General features: G+C 38.2%; 1 protein-coding gene across 7 annotated transcripts in view; it reads left to right on the plus strand.

Annotated features, from left to right (window-relative positions):
• atp11a (ATPase phospholipid transporting 11A) overlaps positions 1-16,193 on the plus strand; it is a 116,724-nt gene that overhangs the window by 73,089 nt on the left and 27,442 nt on the right. For all 7 annotated transcript variants that reach the window (XM_017699055.2, XM_017699057.2, XM_017699058.2 and 4 more), the window contains exons 10-18: positions 1-23; positions 1,423-1,573; positions 1,739-1,936; positions 3,322-3,495; positions 7,184-7,350; positions 8,200-8,271; positions 9,916-9,989; positions 11,292-11,395; positions 13,220-13,401. The exon at positions 1-23 is cut by the window's left edge and continues 59 nt beyond it. In XM_017699055.2, coding sequence (XP_017554544.1) covers positions 1-23; positions 1,423-1,573; positions 1,739-1,936; positions 3,322-3,495; positions 7,184-7,350; positions 8,200-8,271; positions 9,916-9,989; positions 11,292-11,395; positions 13,220-13,401 — 1,145 coding nt within the window. The remainder of the gene's footprint in view (positions 24-1,422; positions 1,574-1,738; positions 1,937-3,321; positions 3,496-7,183; positions 7,351-8,199; positions 8,272-9,915; positions 9,990-11,291; positions 11,396-13,219; positions 13,402-16,193) is intronic.

The raw sequence follows: 16,193 nt of genomic DNA on the forward strand, positions 1-16,193 counted from the left end.
CAGAAACGCTCCGCTGTAGAAAAGTGAGTCTTCCTTGTTTACTGTGTTTCCTCCTCTATTTTCAGTGTAATTCAATTGTTGATGCTATTTTCAGTGTAATTTCTGTTTGACGGTGGTTTCTAATGCATGATTTACCTTGTTAGATGAGCAAAGGACTGTCTGTTTTAATGATTTCTAATTACGTCTGTGAGACATACAGTATCCAGTTTCACTTCAAAGTTTGCAGATGACAGTTAAAACTCAGTAGTTGGGACATAATTCAGTGTCACTGAGATGTTTTTAGAATGGACCTTCCGGACCTGAGTCCACTAAGAGCTCAAGATCCATAGCTAACTGCAGTGATCTAATAGACACTGGGCAGGAGATCTATAGAAACTCAGTTGGTGTGAACTCACTGGCCTCTGAGACTATGTAAAAACAAATCGGCAAAGTGCTGATAAAAGGTAGATGATATGGCAGAAAAATAAGACATAACAATATACTATAGGTATATTGTTACTATACCTATAGGTATCACATATATTAAAACAAATGGCTTTGAATAACTTTAAATGAATTTTTTTTTTAAAACTCTGTAAATAAACTGTTTAAGATAATAGAGGAAGAATATCAAACACAAAAAAGGGTAGAAAAAGCAGAGGGAAAGGAAGAGAGTTCTATGGCCTATGGGGTGGAAAGTGGGGTGAAAAGCCTATGGGGTGAAAACTTCCTTTCTTCCAGGGCAACAGCAGTGGACTGTGCAGAAAGACCCTGAAGGTGGCCCAACAAACCTGAAACCTTTTTTTTTTAATCAGCTTGATGCAGAATTCATTTTTAGGCTCCAACTAGTCACAAGATCCTAGCACGTTTGCTGTAATCTTAAAGTGGGCAAAGATAATCACTGGGGTTTGATGAAATGGGCAGAATTTCCTACTGCTGTGAAGTCCCAAGTTGTTGTCCCAAGTTGTTGAGCCCCTCCTCCTGCTTGCCAAAACCATGTCACCACATTCCTGGCAATTTGGTGACAATGTAGCTCTCACATCATGAATCCTCTCTACTGCCAACTTCAGTCATTTGTTCATTAGTGTGGCAGCATACACTAGGCTTATGTTATGTGGTATCGGCTGATATCAGGTGTAGTTATCTGTATGTTTTTTATGAGTACGAATAAATGAGCTTGGTATCAGATGGATACTTTATACCCATATTGATATCATTGTGTTGGTAATTTAGTTTACAGTTACTATACACTAATTGTTGTTATTTATGGGCTCTTAAATTAGTCTTAAATCTAAGAGCCCTGTTTTTGCACTTTCGCCGTGATATACTAATATAATTTATCATGACAGCAATGACAATCATAATGCTTATCAGCTTGCTCTCCATATGTCTTTAACAATCACAGAATCAGTGATTGTTTACTGTTCTTTGTTTTTTTTACAGGTCAATGAATGCATACCTGATTGTTTACTTATGCATCCTGATCAGTAAAGCACTGATCAATACGGTCTTTAAGTACGTGTGGCAGGCTGACCCGAACAGAGACGAGCCCTGGTACAACCAAAAAACAGAGACCGAGAGACAACGGCACATAGTATGTACAATACACCAGATTTCACCCAATTTGTATGAGCTTTGTTCCATAACAAAACTGAAAACATTCAAAGTTCCTACTTCTAACAGCTTCAATTGGGTTGGAAGTGGATGGGCAGCCATTTGTACCTGTAGTTCTCATTTCATTCTTGTTTTTTTCCCACAGTTAATAAGAGCATTTACAGACTTCCTGGCTTTCATGGTCCTCTTCAACTACATCATTCCTGTCTCTATGTATGTTACGGTGGAGATGCAGAAATTCCTGGGCTCCTACTTCATCTCGTGGGATGATGAGATGTTTGATGAGGAGTTGGGCGAGGGAGCCCTTGTCAACACGTCAGATCTTAATGAAGAACTCGGACAGGTGAGGGCAAACTGCTGAGCTTTAGCAGTAGAGGTGAATGCACTCGAAGTAGAGATTCTAAGTCATGTACAGTGTCAGAGTTAGAATAGGTTAGTAGAGTTAATGCATTCCTCAGCCTCAGTTTGAAAGAATGTTTTATATCCTTTCTGTGTTTTCCTCCATTCATGTTCTTGCACTACAATACCCAGCTTGCATTATGCAAATACATCATATGACCATTGGGAATCTCCTTTGCTATCTGGCTTTCTTCTGCATCAGCCAGCTAGCAAAAATAAATAACTAAATAAATAAATAGACAAATATTTCAAACAGCCTACCTTCAAGTATCTGCCCAAAAGTTATTAGAGTTTTCTTTCACTTTCAGATACATCATCAGTAGAGGGATCTAGTCTTTAAACCAGAAAATCTTACTCTAGGGAGTATTGCAGTACTGCAGCAGTTCCTAGAACAGATGGAGAGATGACTATGTTTTGGAGAGAGAGTTCTTTTAAATTGCTGACTTCGTTAAGTGCAGTTCATAAAACAGATAGTTCTGGTTCTACAATCTGATTGGCTGGTCATGTTTAAAGTTGTTGTAAAATCTGGCCACACATCAGAAATAACACACCAAAAACTTTGGAAAGAATTTTGTTTTCATTCCAATCATAGTAAATTGTTAATCAGGGCTTTTTGAGGGGGGATGCAAGGGGATGCTGTACCCCCAGTCAAAAACCACCCCCCCCTTATAATGAAATGAAAATGACTATCCTGCTTTCCGTCCCATTTAGATCTCTCAAGTTTTTCACTAGCAATATCAATATTATCTGATGTTTCATTATCAGAGTTACCTTGTGGTTTTCCCTCTAATTGAGAGAGTTTGAAAATGTAGTTGCAGGAGAGAAATAAAGTTTTTGCTTTTAAGCAGACTTTGGGCTTGAGATTTATGCTGGACCTGGTAACCCTCAGCACCCTAGAGAATGCTTAAAAATGCAGCAAGATCTTTGGAACGTTTAAAAAGAAAAAAAAAAGTATAATAATTGGGGTTAACCTGTGGGGTTAACTGAAATTTGGAGCTTGTAATCTTCAGAATGTTGTCTTAATATTTAGTTGAATAAATATTAGGTGGGTTTAACAACATGTTCATCCCCACTGAATAAATTTGATTACTGCTGTTAATGAACTACATGGTTAGGTGCAGGATTTTTTTTACTGTGATTATTTTTAATACTAAATAGTTTATTCAATATTGGTATATCTTTTCATACTGTAATTTATCACAAACTTAATTTATAAATATGGAGTTATTTATTGGGTAGAAAGTGAGTGAATCTATAAGACCACCTTTCTGCTTCTTTTTATGCACCAGCGATTTTATCTGTCTGTATCTTTCTCTGTCTTTCTCTCAGGTGGAGTATGTCTTCACAGATAAAACAGGAACACTGACTGAAAACAACATGGAGTTCATAGAGTGCTGTGTAGATGGCCATGTGTACGTGCCACACGCGATCTGCAATGGACAGATCATGTCAGGAGCCTCTAGCATAGACATGATTGACTCTTCACCCAGCGCTGAGGGCAAGGTGGGCCTCTTTAAACACCTTGCAGATACAAACAGGTCACTTTTGCAGTCAGCTTAGTTAACTCCAGTCTTAAATGGTGTACAATTTTGTGCACTGAGCAATATGAACATACAGCCCTCTTGTAAACCAAACATTCCCACTTAGCCTTAAAGGAGTAGCTAGACCAAATATGCTAATGTGGCTGAGAAAGAATGGAAATTAGTAGACACTTTTAAAATTTGGCACAATGATCATTTTGATTCAGTAATTGCCAGCAACATTAGCCTTTTGTCTAAGCTACTTTAAGCAATATCAAAACATATACCAGCTGTATAAGTTAACTGAGGTCAAGTTTAGTCCTGCACGTTCATGCTTTTATGGTAAATAAACTCATTGTTTGGTCTAAGCTCTGAGCCACTGCCAGTCTATGAAATTCACCCAGTGCCTTAAGTCATGCTGTTATTACAATCGTTTCATACATTTGTTGAACTTTTCAAGAGGAAAATGTCAGACTACATTTACATAAAAACAATTCAAGTGGCAATAGGCTGCGCTAGCCAGTGGGAAGGATGAAAATCAGATACAGCACAGCAGCCGCCTAAACAAACATCAAATACTGCAGCTAGATTAAGGCTCTAAATGTATGAAACATTAATGTAGTGAGCTAAATGACAGATCTGCTGTCTGGGGTCAGAAGGTTAAACCTGGTGATATCCAGACAAGCCAAATTTCAGCTTCACTCACGATCATTAGGCTAAGGTTTATGTTAAATTAGTGCTGAGTGATATTGATAAAATTCAGTATCATAACATTTTCAACGTATCACAATATTCTAAGATTATTTGTTTTTGATTATGAAGTTTAGAATGAATAAATTGCACAAAATACAATTAAGACTAAAATCAAACCACTCTGACAGACTGCTATTTTGTCACTTATAAAATGCCCATTATCTATTAAATATATTGATAAAATAATAATTAAAACTGAAAAGTGATACCATATACTGATATATTTTATATATTGCCCAGCACTATGCTAGATGTTTGTCTTGATAATACATATCATGGAAAATTCATGGAATTTTGCTTGTGTCTAAACCATGTAATATGTGAACCTGCTGAAGTCAGGGGTTGATCTCCGAACAAATAAGGCTGTAATTAGGATTTCTGTTTGGCCGCCAGCACATACCACACCTGACAGACTCAAAACACCACATTATTTTCTCTAAAAAGATATTGTTTTGCTTCAGAACATTTAAAAACTCAGTGCACATCTTTCAACACTCTCTGGAGGTATACTACCAGCTTTAGTGATTTGAACGTAGCAGGGTGACTGTGTAATTTGTGATGATCTTCCTTTTTCTCCCATACATTATTGAAACAGTGTTGCATCTGTACCACACAGTCAAATTAGCATAATTTCAATTGTTAGCCCATATGAAAACCTCTTTCATCAGCATCTGCCCATTGGCTTCTATTATGAGTGTATTTTGCATCAGCAGAGAAATGTGTTAGTTACTGTCCATACGAATTGACAATTTACTGCAGGCTGTGCTAATTGACAATTTACTACTGTGGCTGATGGAGAATAGGCTGAAATACGTAGGAGTGTTCCTATATGGAAGAAGTCACCTGACCATTTTTCTCATTTTTGATTGGTTAAGAACCAGTTTCTACTTGCTCACTTTCACCAAACTGCAACATAAAGCTACTGCAGTGGCTCTAATATGTTTAAGCATACAATAAAGTTCTGAATCATTTTAGTTGCATCTTCTTTGCAGTGTAGTAACAAAAAAATGACACAGAATAAAATACTGAATAAAAAATGGGTGAATGGAGAGACTCATTTAAACTCCACTAATCCAGTCTGTCCTCCTTACTGGAACACAAATGAACTCAGTATCTCTGTCTGTGACAAATGAATATTACTTATTGAAGAACTCGCAAATTAGAATCAGATCCGTTCCTCTGAAATTATGCTTTTAAAAGTGATCATCTCATAAGGATGTCACGTCAGGAAAATCTCAGGTTATTTTTTAACTGAAGAATTCTCAGACCGGATGTCTACTCCATTATCTGCTAATGAAATTTGAAGTTAATGGATCCACTCTGGTTAGACTGTGTGGAGAATGTTCTTAATTGTGTCTCTTCACTGTCTACATTGTACACTTATGGATTAAAACATTGACACTGCATAAAAAAGTGCGGACATCATTTAGGTTTTAAGATGACTGCTTGTGCTGTTCTTAGCAATGTGACGTACCTTTGACCATGTTTATAGATAACAGTACATCATGCGGTGTCGATAATAATTAATAAGACTAGACAGTAATGTAAATTTAGACAAATGATTATAGTCTGCAGAACTATTGTGATCGATGACATTATCATGATACAAGTTCAGTTATGTTACGATGTACCACAAGTGAGCTTTACAGAGTCTTAATTTACAGCTGGCATCTTTCCTAGTGGTAAATGATAACCAACTGGCCTGGGTTCTAATATTATATAGTCATTTGTAATGATGTATATATTCTGCCCAAATGACATTTAACACTGTTAATATACAGCAGTCCTCCTTGTTTATTCTGTTGGAACCCAAGTTGGTGCACCCTGTGTAGGTATTTTGCATAGTTAATTATGTTTGAGGTTGAAAGAATCTGATACTATTAGTCATCGGCCCAAGGCTGTTCTTGGCTGTGTTATATGATTTCATTCATTTACTCAGTGACACCCTCTCTCCGGTCATATGAGGACACAAGTAGATGATCTCTCATTAGACAGAACTGTTCTCTAAAGAACAGAAACTCACTCAAATGACTCCAGGTGTGGCTGTGGCATTATATGTACTCTTCTGTAATTGAGTTCTACCTTAGTAACAATAGGGTGATACTGCGTACTGCAGCTTATCAGATCAATTGCAGGACATTTGTCATCACACAAAGTGGTATAGATAGATGGGTTGCAGTTTCACCCCATGTGGACTGCCTCAGGGTTATTAATATAGCAGAATGAGTTTTGGATATTGGTTGGTAAGGACATTTACATTTATCTTGGACTTGATACTAAAAATCTTTTACTTGCCGTAACCGTGTTTTAAATTTATTTATTGTACTTATTTTTAAAATTTTCAAAGTTTGCTTGTCTTGTACTGACTTGCGCTTTTGACTTCTGCTCAAAATTAGCTAAAATTGGTCATATAATGATTGTTTTGGCAGTAATGAAATGGTCAACCACTTTGGCACTGCCAAAATAATCATTATATGACCAATTTTAGCTCATTTTGAGCAGAACTCAAAAGCATTAGCCAGTACAAGATTAGCAAACACAACTTTGAACAAATAAAACACAAAGAGTGTACTTAATCACAGTAAATCTGTTTTGGTAGTGACAATTCTTAATGTTACACACTGATTTTCAGACTTTAGGACACATTCATACATTCATTACTTCATAACAGGGAATCTGCTACTCACAATGTGGACACGAGGGACAGGGATGCAGTCTCACTTCCTGCTCTAAAATGCAGGGGTGTGGCTAAAACAAGGCTCCACCTATGCACTAAAATGCTTTGTGTTTTGGTAGTGACATCACAGCATTGTTGAGTAAAGCTTTTTTTTTTTATTTGAACAGTTGAGCAGAGATGTGCATGTTATGATGTTGATTTGTGTGCTGATCCTGAGCTGTGCATATGTGTGTGTTATCAGGAGCATGAGGAGCTGTTTTTCCGGGCGCTGTGTTTGTGTCACACAGTGCAGGTGAAGGAGGAGGAGACGGTGGATGGCATTAAGAGGGGGATTCACCAGGGTAAAGCCACGTCTTTCTACATCTCCTCCTCTCCTGACGAGGTGGCGCTGGTGGAGGGCATGAAGAGGTGAGAAAATGCACTCACAGAGACAAGCCTACATAAATAATGCATACAACACACTGTGATGTAAGACTACAGCACTACATTAACACAAAGGACACTCTAGTCTTTGACAGTAATGGGATTTATCTTCTTTTTTCTAATTCTGTTATGAGTAATAAATGTCATTTGTATGTACAGATGTATACACAACATTAGTGTGTAAGTCTCTGTTTCCATTACTTTTGAATTGGTGTTGTAAATGAATTATTTATAATCGACTTTGGTATTAGACCAGAGACATACTTCATATCTCTTTTGGACATGATGCTTTTAGAATTACAACAGTTTAAATTTACAGATACTCTGATTTATCCTCAGTCCCCCCCTTGAGTACTGATGTTAATAAGTACTAAGGATTTTTTAAACCTATGTACAGCACTCAGTTTGAGGAGGAATGAAAGGGAATTTTATCATTAAAACATTGGGTTATTGTGGGGCCTTTAAAAGCCGTTAGGATGAGCCTTAGAATAAGTTCTTTACTGAATCTGCTGCAGGTTTCCCATACTTCCCAGACTTCCCAGCGATTTCTGACAAAAAAAATTGGCAGTTAGAAAAGATGCAGTGACTCGCTTCACAGAGAAAATCTGCCTTGGAGGAAGTCTGTGTTAGCCTTCACCCTCCTAGCGCTCGTGGTATCATGTAACTGGGGGAGTCCTGACTAGTGGGTGGAATTGGATATGTTTAAATTGGGGAGAAAATTGTGGGGGGAAAAAAAGTAAAATATAGTACTGCATGGTGCAACATATAACCTGGTGCTTATCATTCAAACTCTATACACTATTAGATGTTTCTGTCCCCCTCTCTGTCTCCCAGGCTTGGATTCACTTATCTGCGGCTGAAGGACAACCACATGGAAATCCTAAACAGGGAGGATGAGATTGAGAGGTGAGTCTGCATGAAATGCAGTAGTTATAAAATGACTTGGGTATCATGCCAGAGATGCACTTTGTCTTTTTTGGACATGAAGCTGTTGGAATAATAACAAATTAGATGTACAGACACTTTGATTTGTCCTCTATCACCCCTTTGAGCACTGAAGTTTATAACCACTAGATATGCACTGATCATTCATTTTTATGGCTCATGTGTGGGATGAACAACCGAAACACACATCTGCACATTTCCAGTCCTTTCCAGTAGCCATACTTGAAATATAAAATAATATCTTTTGCTCTTTAATAGGCAACTAGCATTTTTTCATTTTTCAATTTTAAAACAGATGCCTATGTAGATAACTTTAAAGGTAAGAGGCAACTGGCTATTTAGCCCAATCAAGCTATGGCATTTTGATACAGGTGTAGCAGCAGATCTGACTAATTGAAAACAATAAGTTGGCCAAGTAATGATTTTGCATTTTGAACAAAAATCTGCCAGTTGCGATCTTGGCTGAGTTTGGTTGTGCATCTCTAATTACCACCGCAGTAACATTGGAACTTGTACAGAAGAAATTGTACAATAAGGCTGTGCTTGTGTGTTATCAAAGTGTTGTCACTTGCATTAATATACTTGTGTAATGTTTGTTTCTGGCTTGACTGTACAGTGTATACAGTATCGTGTACAATGAGAGAGTAATCAGTCCTCCTGTTCCTGTAAACTGTGTACTGGTGTTATAATAGTGTTGTGGTATGACTGCATATGATGGATATAGAAGCATGAGCAATAAAGCTGTCTAGACATACTGCTAATTACTGAGGGTTAACTAGGAGCTACATACAGGTGTGTGTGTCTGTGTGTCTATGTAAACATGCAGGAGTGTGTGGAAAGTTAACTCGCTAACTTTGTGTGAGGGTTAACTAGGAGCTACAAACAGGTGTGTGTGTATGTGTGTGTGTGTGTGTGTGTGTGTGTGTGTGTGTGTGTGTCCTTTGTTCCCCACCCTGGAGGACAGAGTGTGTGTCTAAAGCTTGTAATTATCTCAGCAACATGATGCCCTACAGATGAGTGGATGATGGGTCATACACACACACACACACACACACACACACACACACACACACAGAGCCAGTGTTTCTATCACAGTTCAAAAATATCTCAGGACATTTTTTCCTCGACTACACCACCTGTTCCTGTGTGTGTGTGTGTGTGTATGTCTGTGTGTAAGAGACTTTGTAGGTTACTCACATTCTTTAGTTCAGAGAGGTAGAATCACACTGGCACAGTTCAGCTGTGTCTGCTCAATAAAATAAAATACTGCAAATTGAATCTGTAGCAAAAAATCTGATTTGAAACTGTATGGAAATTTAAAACTGTATCACTGCAGCTTTTGTTAGAAATCACTATCTGTGCTTAACACTAGGCATCTGAGTGCATCCTATCAGAATAAAGTGACTGAGGGGAGGGGCTTATCTTATGCATGCACCCACACTGCATGTCTGGGCTTTCTATGGGTCAATTATGAATTGTAGGGGTTGTGGTTTTTGGGGTTTATTTTGATAGTAGGTGGTGAAAGAGGTGCTGAAAAAGGTCTTTTAAAAATATGTATGTTTATCTGAGCTTTATACTTGTCTCACTCTCTGTGTGTGTTTCCAGGTTTGAGTTGCTGGAGGTGTTGAACTTTGACTCTGTAAGAAGGAGAATGAGTGTTATAGTCAGGTCCAACTCAGGTAAGAGTGCTTAGACTTGCTAAAAACATAATGCACTACATTACACTGTCCTGTTTTATAAACCACAGAGCCCATTTTAATTTATTTTTTCTCAGAGCTACATTCGAAACACATTATAAAATATCCAATATACACATTTGACTGCACACATCAACTAAATTCTGTATTTAAGGGAAATTTCACAGATATTTCTCCACAATTCAGAGATTTATATGTAAACTAATTCATTCAGAGTTGTTTAAAACAGAGGTTCTCAGAGTGGTTTTTAGGGACCCACATAGAGGCCAGAGCAGAAATGTGGACCGTGTGGCAGACCTGGACTGGTTAGAGAACCACTGGTTTAATGTGGAATGCTATATTTTAAAGCGTCTTTCTTTACAGTGGTGGTTATAGGAACCAGGACTTGTGGTATCTGAGTGTTTTTATTTATTATCCAAAGCGAGCAGTGAAACTACACTCGTGTTCTAAGTTTTTATAAGTGCTGTTGAAAATGATAAAATATGTTTTCTTCAGAGGCTGTTTTGCATTACACCTCCCTGCATGTACCTATTTATCACATATGCCGTATGTATAGATTTGGGCTAAAATCTTGTGTCTCAAGAATATTTCTAACCATTTCTGGTAATAACATTTCTGTGAGGCAGCTTTTATAGACGTTAACACTTTAATTCAGACACAAAGTTTCTGTAATGTTGTATTTCATGTCACTCTGTAGGACTTTTTTTATCAGTTTAATTATACACAGATTATTTATGTAATAATGTCTGAGATGTTGTGACCACATGATTCTATGATACTGACAACACTACTTTTTTATATATTATAATTCATTTTATATGTAAAATAGATTTTATATATTTAATATCTTGTGGCTTATTGCTTTAACATACTACATTTAACGCAACTAATACCTTTGTAGGGCAAATGTTACAGACTGTTTGGCATTACCAGTGAACTCTCTCTTTTACTCCTGTGTTCTAACAAATAGGCCAGTCACCTTCACTGAAGTGGGTCAGTGTGTGGTGAGCATGCTAATATGACCTACATAGTACTGACTTACAAGAGAAAAAAAAACAGAACAATGCATTTAATACAGAAGTAATTATTTAGATGAAGAATGAGGAAATTTAGTAATTAGGGTGAATAAACTGATAGTAGCAATCATTTTCTATCATTAAATGAGGTGAGTGACCTGTTAATTCTGCTCTGTTGCTTGTTTGTACTTCACTGATGGCATTTGGCTCTGTTGCTTGTTTGTTGCTAATTGTTTGTATTTTTTTCTTTGCTCTTTGCTGATCTCAGGGGAGTTGTACCTGTTCTGTAAAGGTGCTGACTCTTCCATTTTCCCACGGGTCATCTCAGGGAAAGTGGACCAAGTTCGGGCGCGAGTAGAGCACAATGCTGTGGTGAGCAAAAAAAAAAAAAAAAACAACAAAAAACACACACACACACACTCGAGTTCCTCTTTTATCATTTTGCCCAAAGAACCTTCCAAAACCTTGCAGTGGTGTGTTTTTGTGTTGTAGTTTTTGCTTATTGGGGGCATTTTGGGATGTACTTAGCACACAAGGGGAAAGTACAGGCTTAGCTCTACAAAGGAAAGCTCTATCAGGATCATATTTTTAGGTTTTTGCAGGTGCTGAAGGCATTTTTATTTTTTGGTAATATTATCCTTACAACATTAAAAAAGGGCTGATTACGAGTTTCTATAGCTTGCAGTGTATTGTATATATTTGATAATACATCATGTTATTGTCAAAAGATTTGAAGGTTTGATCTGTGCCGGTATTGTTGCTACATAGCAATGTCGATTCTCTGTAGTGTTGATTAAAGCATTATATTCATTATAACATGCTGCTTTATAAAGAAATAGTCTTATTGCTGCTGTGCAGTTTGATTTTTAGTCTTTAAGTCTATTTAGTGTACTTTGTACATTCTATTCAGGTACTGAGTGCAATGTACATCATTCGCTGGGGTCCTCAGATTGTTTTGAACAGATGGTTAATAATAAATAAACACTTTTTATTCTATGGGAAGAATACCCACAAAACCAGCTTATAAGCTCCCAGCTCAACATTGTCAGGTTTATTAAGATTATGATTAAGTGACCCTTATTGGTCCCACAATGGGGAAATTTCACCTTAGCCCATCCATGCAGTGAAACACCACAGACGCACTACTGAAGACACAGACCCATCCGCAGTGCCCGGGGAGCAGTTGGGGGTTAGGTGCTTTGTTCAAGGGCACCTCCGTCATGTACTGTCAGCTCAGGGGATCAGATCAGCAACCTTCTGGTCGCAAGGCTGGTTCTCTGACCTCCAGCCCACGACTGCCCCAAGATATTCTTTTAATGTTGAGTAGCTGGACCATATGTTGAGTCTGTGCATGTCACATTAATACATGAAAATGTCCCAAAAAATCTGACCCGACACCTCTAACTTTTAAATAATTATTTCAGGCTTTATAGGGTGATGCACAGTTGTGTATGCAAGCCATATGTCAGTATGTTTTACCCCCTCCACATTCAGCGATGCTTCTTCTTACAGTTTTCATGAAAACCTTATTAGTGCAGCTTTAACGTTATTAACTCAAATGTAAGCTGAATCACTGTAAACAGTCTGGAAACTTGATCTCAGGACAGCAGTGATGGCCTAAGTACAGTATATAGGACTATGTAGACTGGATTCACCCACATATTCATATGTGAAAACATTGAAAGCAGTGTTGAGATATTGACCCCCTCTTTCTCTCTCCCCACTCTGGTGTTGACAGGTTTGGGCCGGGACTATTGCCAGGGCCTGCTGGCAAAGAATGACATAATTTTGAAGCAGGCTTACTTGCTGTTAGCAGCAGCGCTGACCAGTAAATAGGGTTACCATAGCGAAAGTGTTTTTCTGGGATAAGGGGCCAGATACTATAGAATTAGCTAGCACACTAATGTAAACAACACTGAGCTACTGAATAGACTAAATGAGGCCTTCTTGGTCATAAAGGTAAACAGATCCTGGAGAATGTGATGTGAAGAACTGAAGTGACTATTCAAAAGAAAATCTCTAGCAATTAGCTGTCCTGGTGGAATGATGAGGTCTGAACAGAAAGACTAAATTCAAAGAACAAATGAACCCAGTACACACTACAAAGCTTTGCTTCTAACTTCACGCTTGTGTATTAGCGATGCTTGACAGTACTAGACATGTGACTAACTTTGTTGTCTCTTGTCTCCACATTAGGAGGGTTTACGGACACTTTGTGTGGCCTATAAAAGGCTGAGTCGGGAGGAGTATGAGCAAGTGTGTCATCTTCTCAGCAGTGCTAAGCTGGCTTTGCAGGACCGAGACAAGAAGCTGGCTGAGGCTTACGACGTCATTGAGAGAGATTTCATCCTGCTCGGAGCCACGGCCGTTGAGGACAGGTAACTCATGACTCAAAAACTCATACTTAGAATTGGAATCAAAGCTAAGCAGACTGATTCTGATTCAGCTTCAGTGAAGTGCTGATTGAGTTGTATTACATCAGTGGTTTTGATGATACAAAAGTCTACAAAACTGTGCACAGTCAGTGCCTTATGCTCTTTAAAATAAAGGTGCCAAAAAGGTAGTATTGTGTCAGACGTGATGTCATATTGAGAATACATGTCTAGGATCAAATTGTCAAACTTTCTGTGCTGGATGGCGCATGCAACACAGGCTAGCTAGCGAAATGCTATTATTGGCATAAATTATATTACTGGTATATAAGTGAACTATTTTTCCTTGCAAGAAATATTGTTTATTTTTTATTGGAGTTTTTAAAGGTAGTTCTCAGTCAGGGTAATTTACATTACATCCATGGACTAATAACAGGCTTGTTGTCCATCAGCCAATGTTGTTGAGCGTACCTTTGCCTCCTACTTTTAGCACCAAGTTCCTGAAGCATTTGATTGGTTTAGAAACTTTTAAAAACTGATAACACTTACCCCCAAATTTCTCATGGCTGTCTTTAGACATTGTCTTTATGACATCTCCTGTGAGCCTTCCAAAAAGGATTCTTTGGAGCAATGCCATACAACAGAGGCCTTCAAATCTGGACCATTTTTGGTTCCCTGGAGTAACTTTCAAGTGGTTTCAGTAAAATGTTTAAATAAGAGCATCCATTGAAGGGTTCTTTAGAAAGTCAAAAGTGGTTCTTCTATGGCATCTCTTCAAAGAACCACTTTTTAAAGATGTATGAAGTTTCTCCTTGTGCTACACTCATCAACCTTGCAAGATATACAACTTAATTTAGCATTAGATGTCCATGTGTGATCATTTTATCAGTCTGTGCATGCTGATTACAAATTCAGTAAACTTTTGAAACTAAAGCAGATGCTATCAAACATTTAACTAATGTTAGCTTGCCGTCTTGCCTAGCGTACAAACATATTGGGCAACAATTTGTTTGGACTCCATGTTTGAGTCTGTTCCATTTTTAAACTTGCTGTACTACACACTTCCTTCAGCAAGTGAGCACTCATACTGCACAAGTATGGTGCAGACACGAAGTTCAGGAGGGTGGGAGGAAAGTCTGATTCTGAATCTTTCTTAAGGAAAGGCATCCATAACCAGTCAGTTTGGGCCTTGCGAAAGTCAAACAATCCAAGCTATTAATGCTCACATTATCAGTAGAGGGCAGGCCATCAATTGACTTCCATTGACACCTTCACTCATGTTGACATCATTGTGGAGAGCACTATCAGGCCCCTGTCAGATATGGGTACATGTGAATTCTATAAACACTGACGCAGTCGGATGTTCACGTTAATTACAGAGCCAGTCAATAGAGTCCATCCGTTAGGCTCTGCTGTCAGCGTTTAACGAGAAGCTAAAGTAATTAGAGCCCCTCTGGAATCGATTGGTGGCCCAGGCCCGGCAGTGCCCCTGACGAAGTGGTGATATAGCTTAATACTCTTAGCAGTCTGTCAAGCCAGACGTCATATATGAAGTTATCAGTCAGTAGATCTCATTTAGAGACCACGAGGCAAACAAATGGCTTCTGCTGCCGTGGAGTTTGTGATATCGAGAAGCAGTCCATGCTTGATAGATGCTGGAAGGAACTTAAGGAGCTTATAGTGCTTGTCAAGTAATGAATGCTTATGAGCTTGTTAGCTCTGCAGTGTAGATATGACGCTTTAGAAGAGTAGATATCATACCTTAGAAAATCCAGAGTGTTTGGTCAAATACAGTGTAAATTGGAGATTCAGGGTAGATTTTTGACAAAAAGTCAAATTTAAAATGTAGTCGGCCAGCCAAGAAGCATTTGATTTGTGTCTTCAGTTTTAAAGACAGACACAAAAATACCCAAAATACACAACATACACAAAAAAATACACAAAATACCCCAAATACTTAAAAATACCCCAAACAAACCAGCAAGCTTTGTCAAGTGTGATACATTAGGAGTAGGTGGTGTTATTATATCACCTTTTCTCCTTTAAAGAATGCTGTATCTAAAAACACTGAGGCCTGAACAGGGGCTTGGAAGACAAATAAAGGGTTAAGAATTCAGGTATGAGGGTGAACTTGAATAAATGGAATTTTTGAAACTGTAGCAGAATGAACTGGCAGCTCTTCTCTCTCAGTGTGGCTGCGTTTGGGTCGCTGTGCTGCAGGCGGTGCGCAGTGGGGGTATTGTGCAGTAATTGTCTGGCAGTGGTGCAGGGCTGTGAATCCTCACTGCTGTGCAGCTTAATTACAGAGTGTGCTAGCCTGTGACACCACCATAGCACTAGCCATTAAAGGAGGGCCTCGCCCAAAAATGCTGACAGGGCCAACATTGAAATCTAAGAGATGGCGTTGGTGTTGTTCATATGTTTGAAATAGTTGCTGATGTGCTCTTATCTTGACATTTGTCCACTTTCTTGTTTTATAGCATGAATCCAACAAATTTTCACAAATGAGCTCAGGCACATTTAGTGTCTAAATTTGCTCCTAATTTTTTGGGGATTGCAGCTATGGGCCTAATTTGGCTAAAGATTAATGTAAGCTTATAATGCTACTATATTTAGCACTGTGCAAACCACATCTCTAAATTATCACCCCTGTTGATTTGGTCAGTAATTTCAAATAGACTTGCTTATGTGTTTTCTAAAATTGTGTGACCTAATATCTATAAAAATGGATAGAAATATACTGGATAAAAATGAATTTGTATGGAATGTTGTTGAACTTTAGATCCACATTTTCCACT

The sequence above is a fragment of the Pygocentrus nattereri genome, chromosome 12, assembly GCF_015220715.1.
Source record: "Pygocentrus nattereri isolate fPygNat1 chromosome 12, fPygNat1.pri, whole genome shotgun sequence".
In the NCBI taxonomy this organism is placed as follows: domain Eukaryota; kingdom Metazoa; phylum Chordata; class Actinopteri; order Characiformes; family Serrasalmidae; genus Pygocentrus; species Pygocentrus nattereri.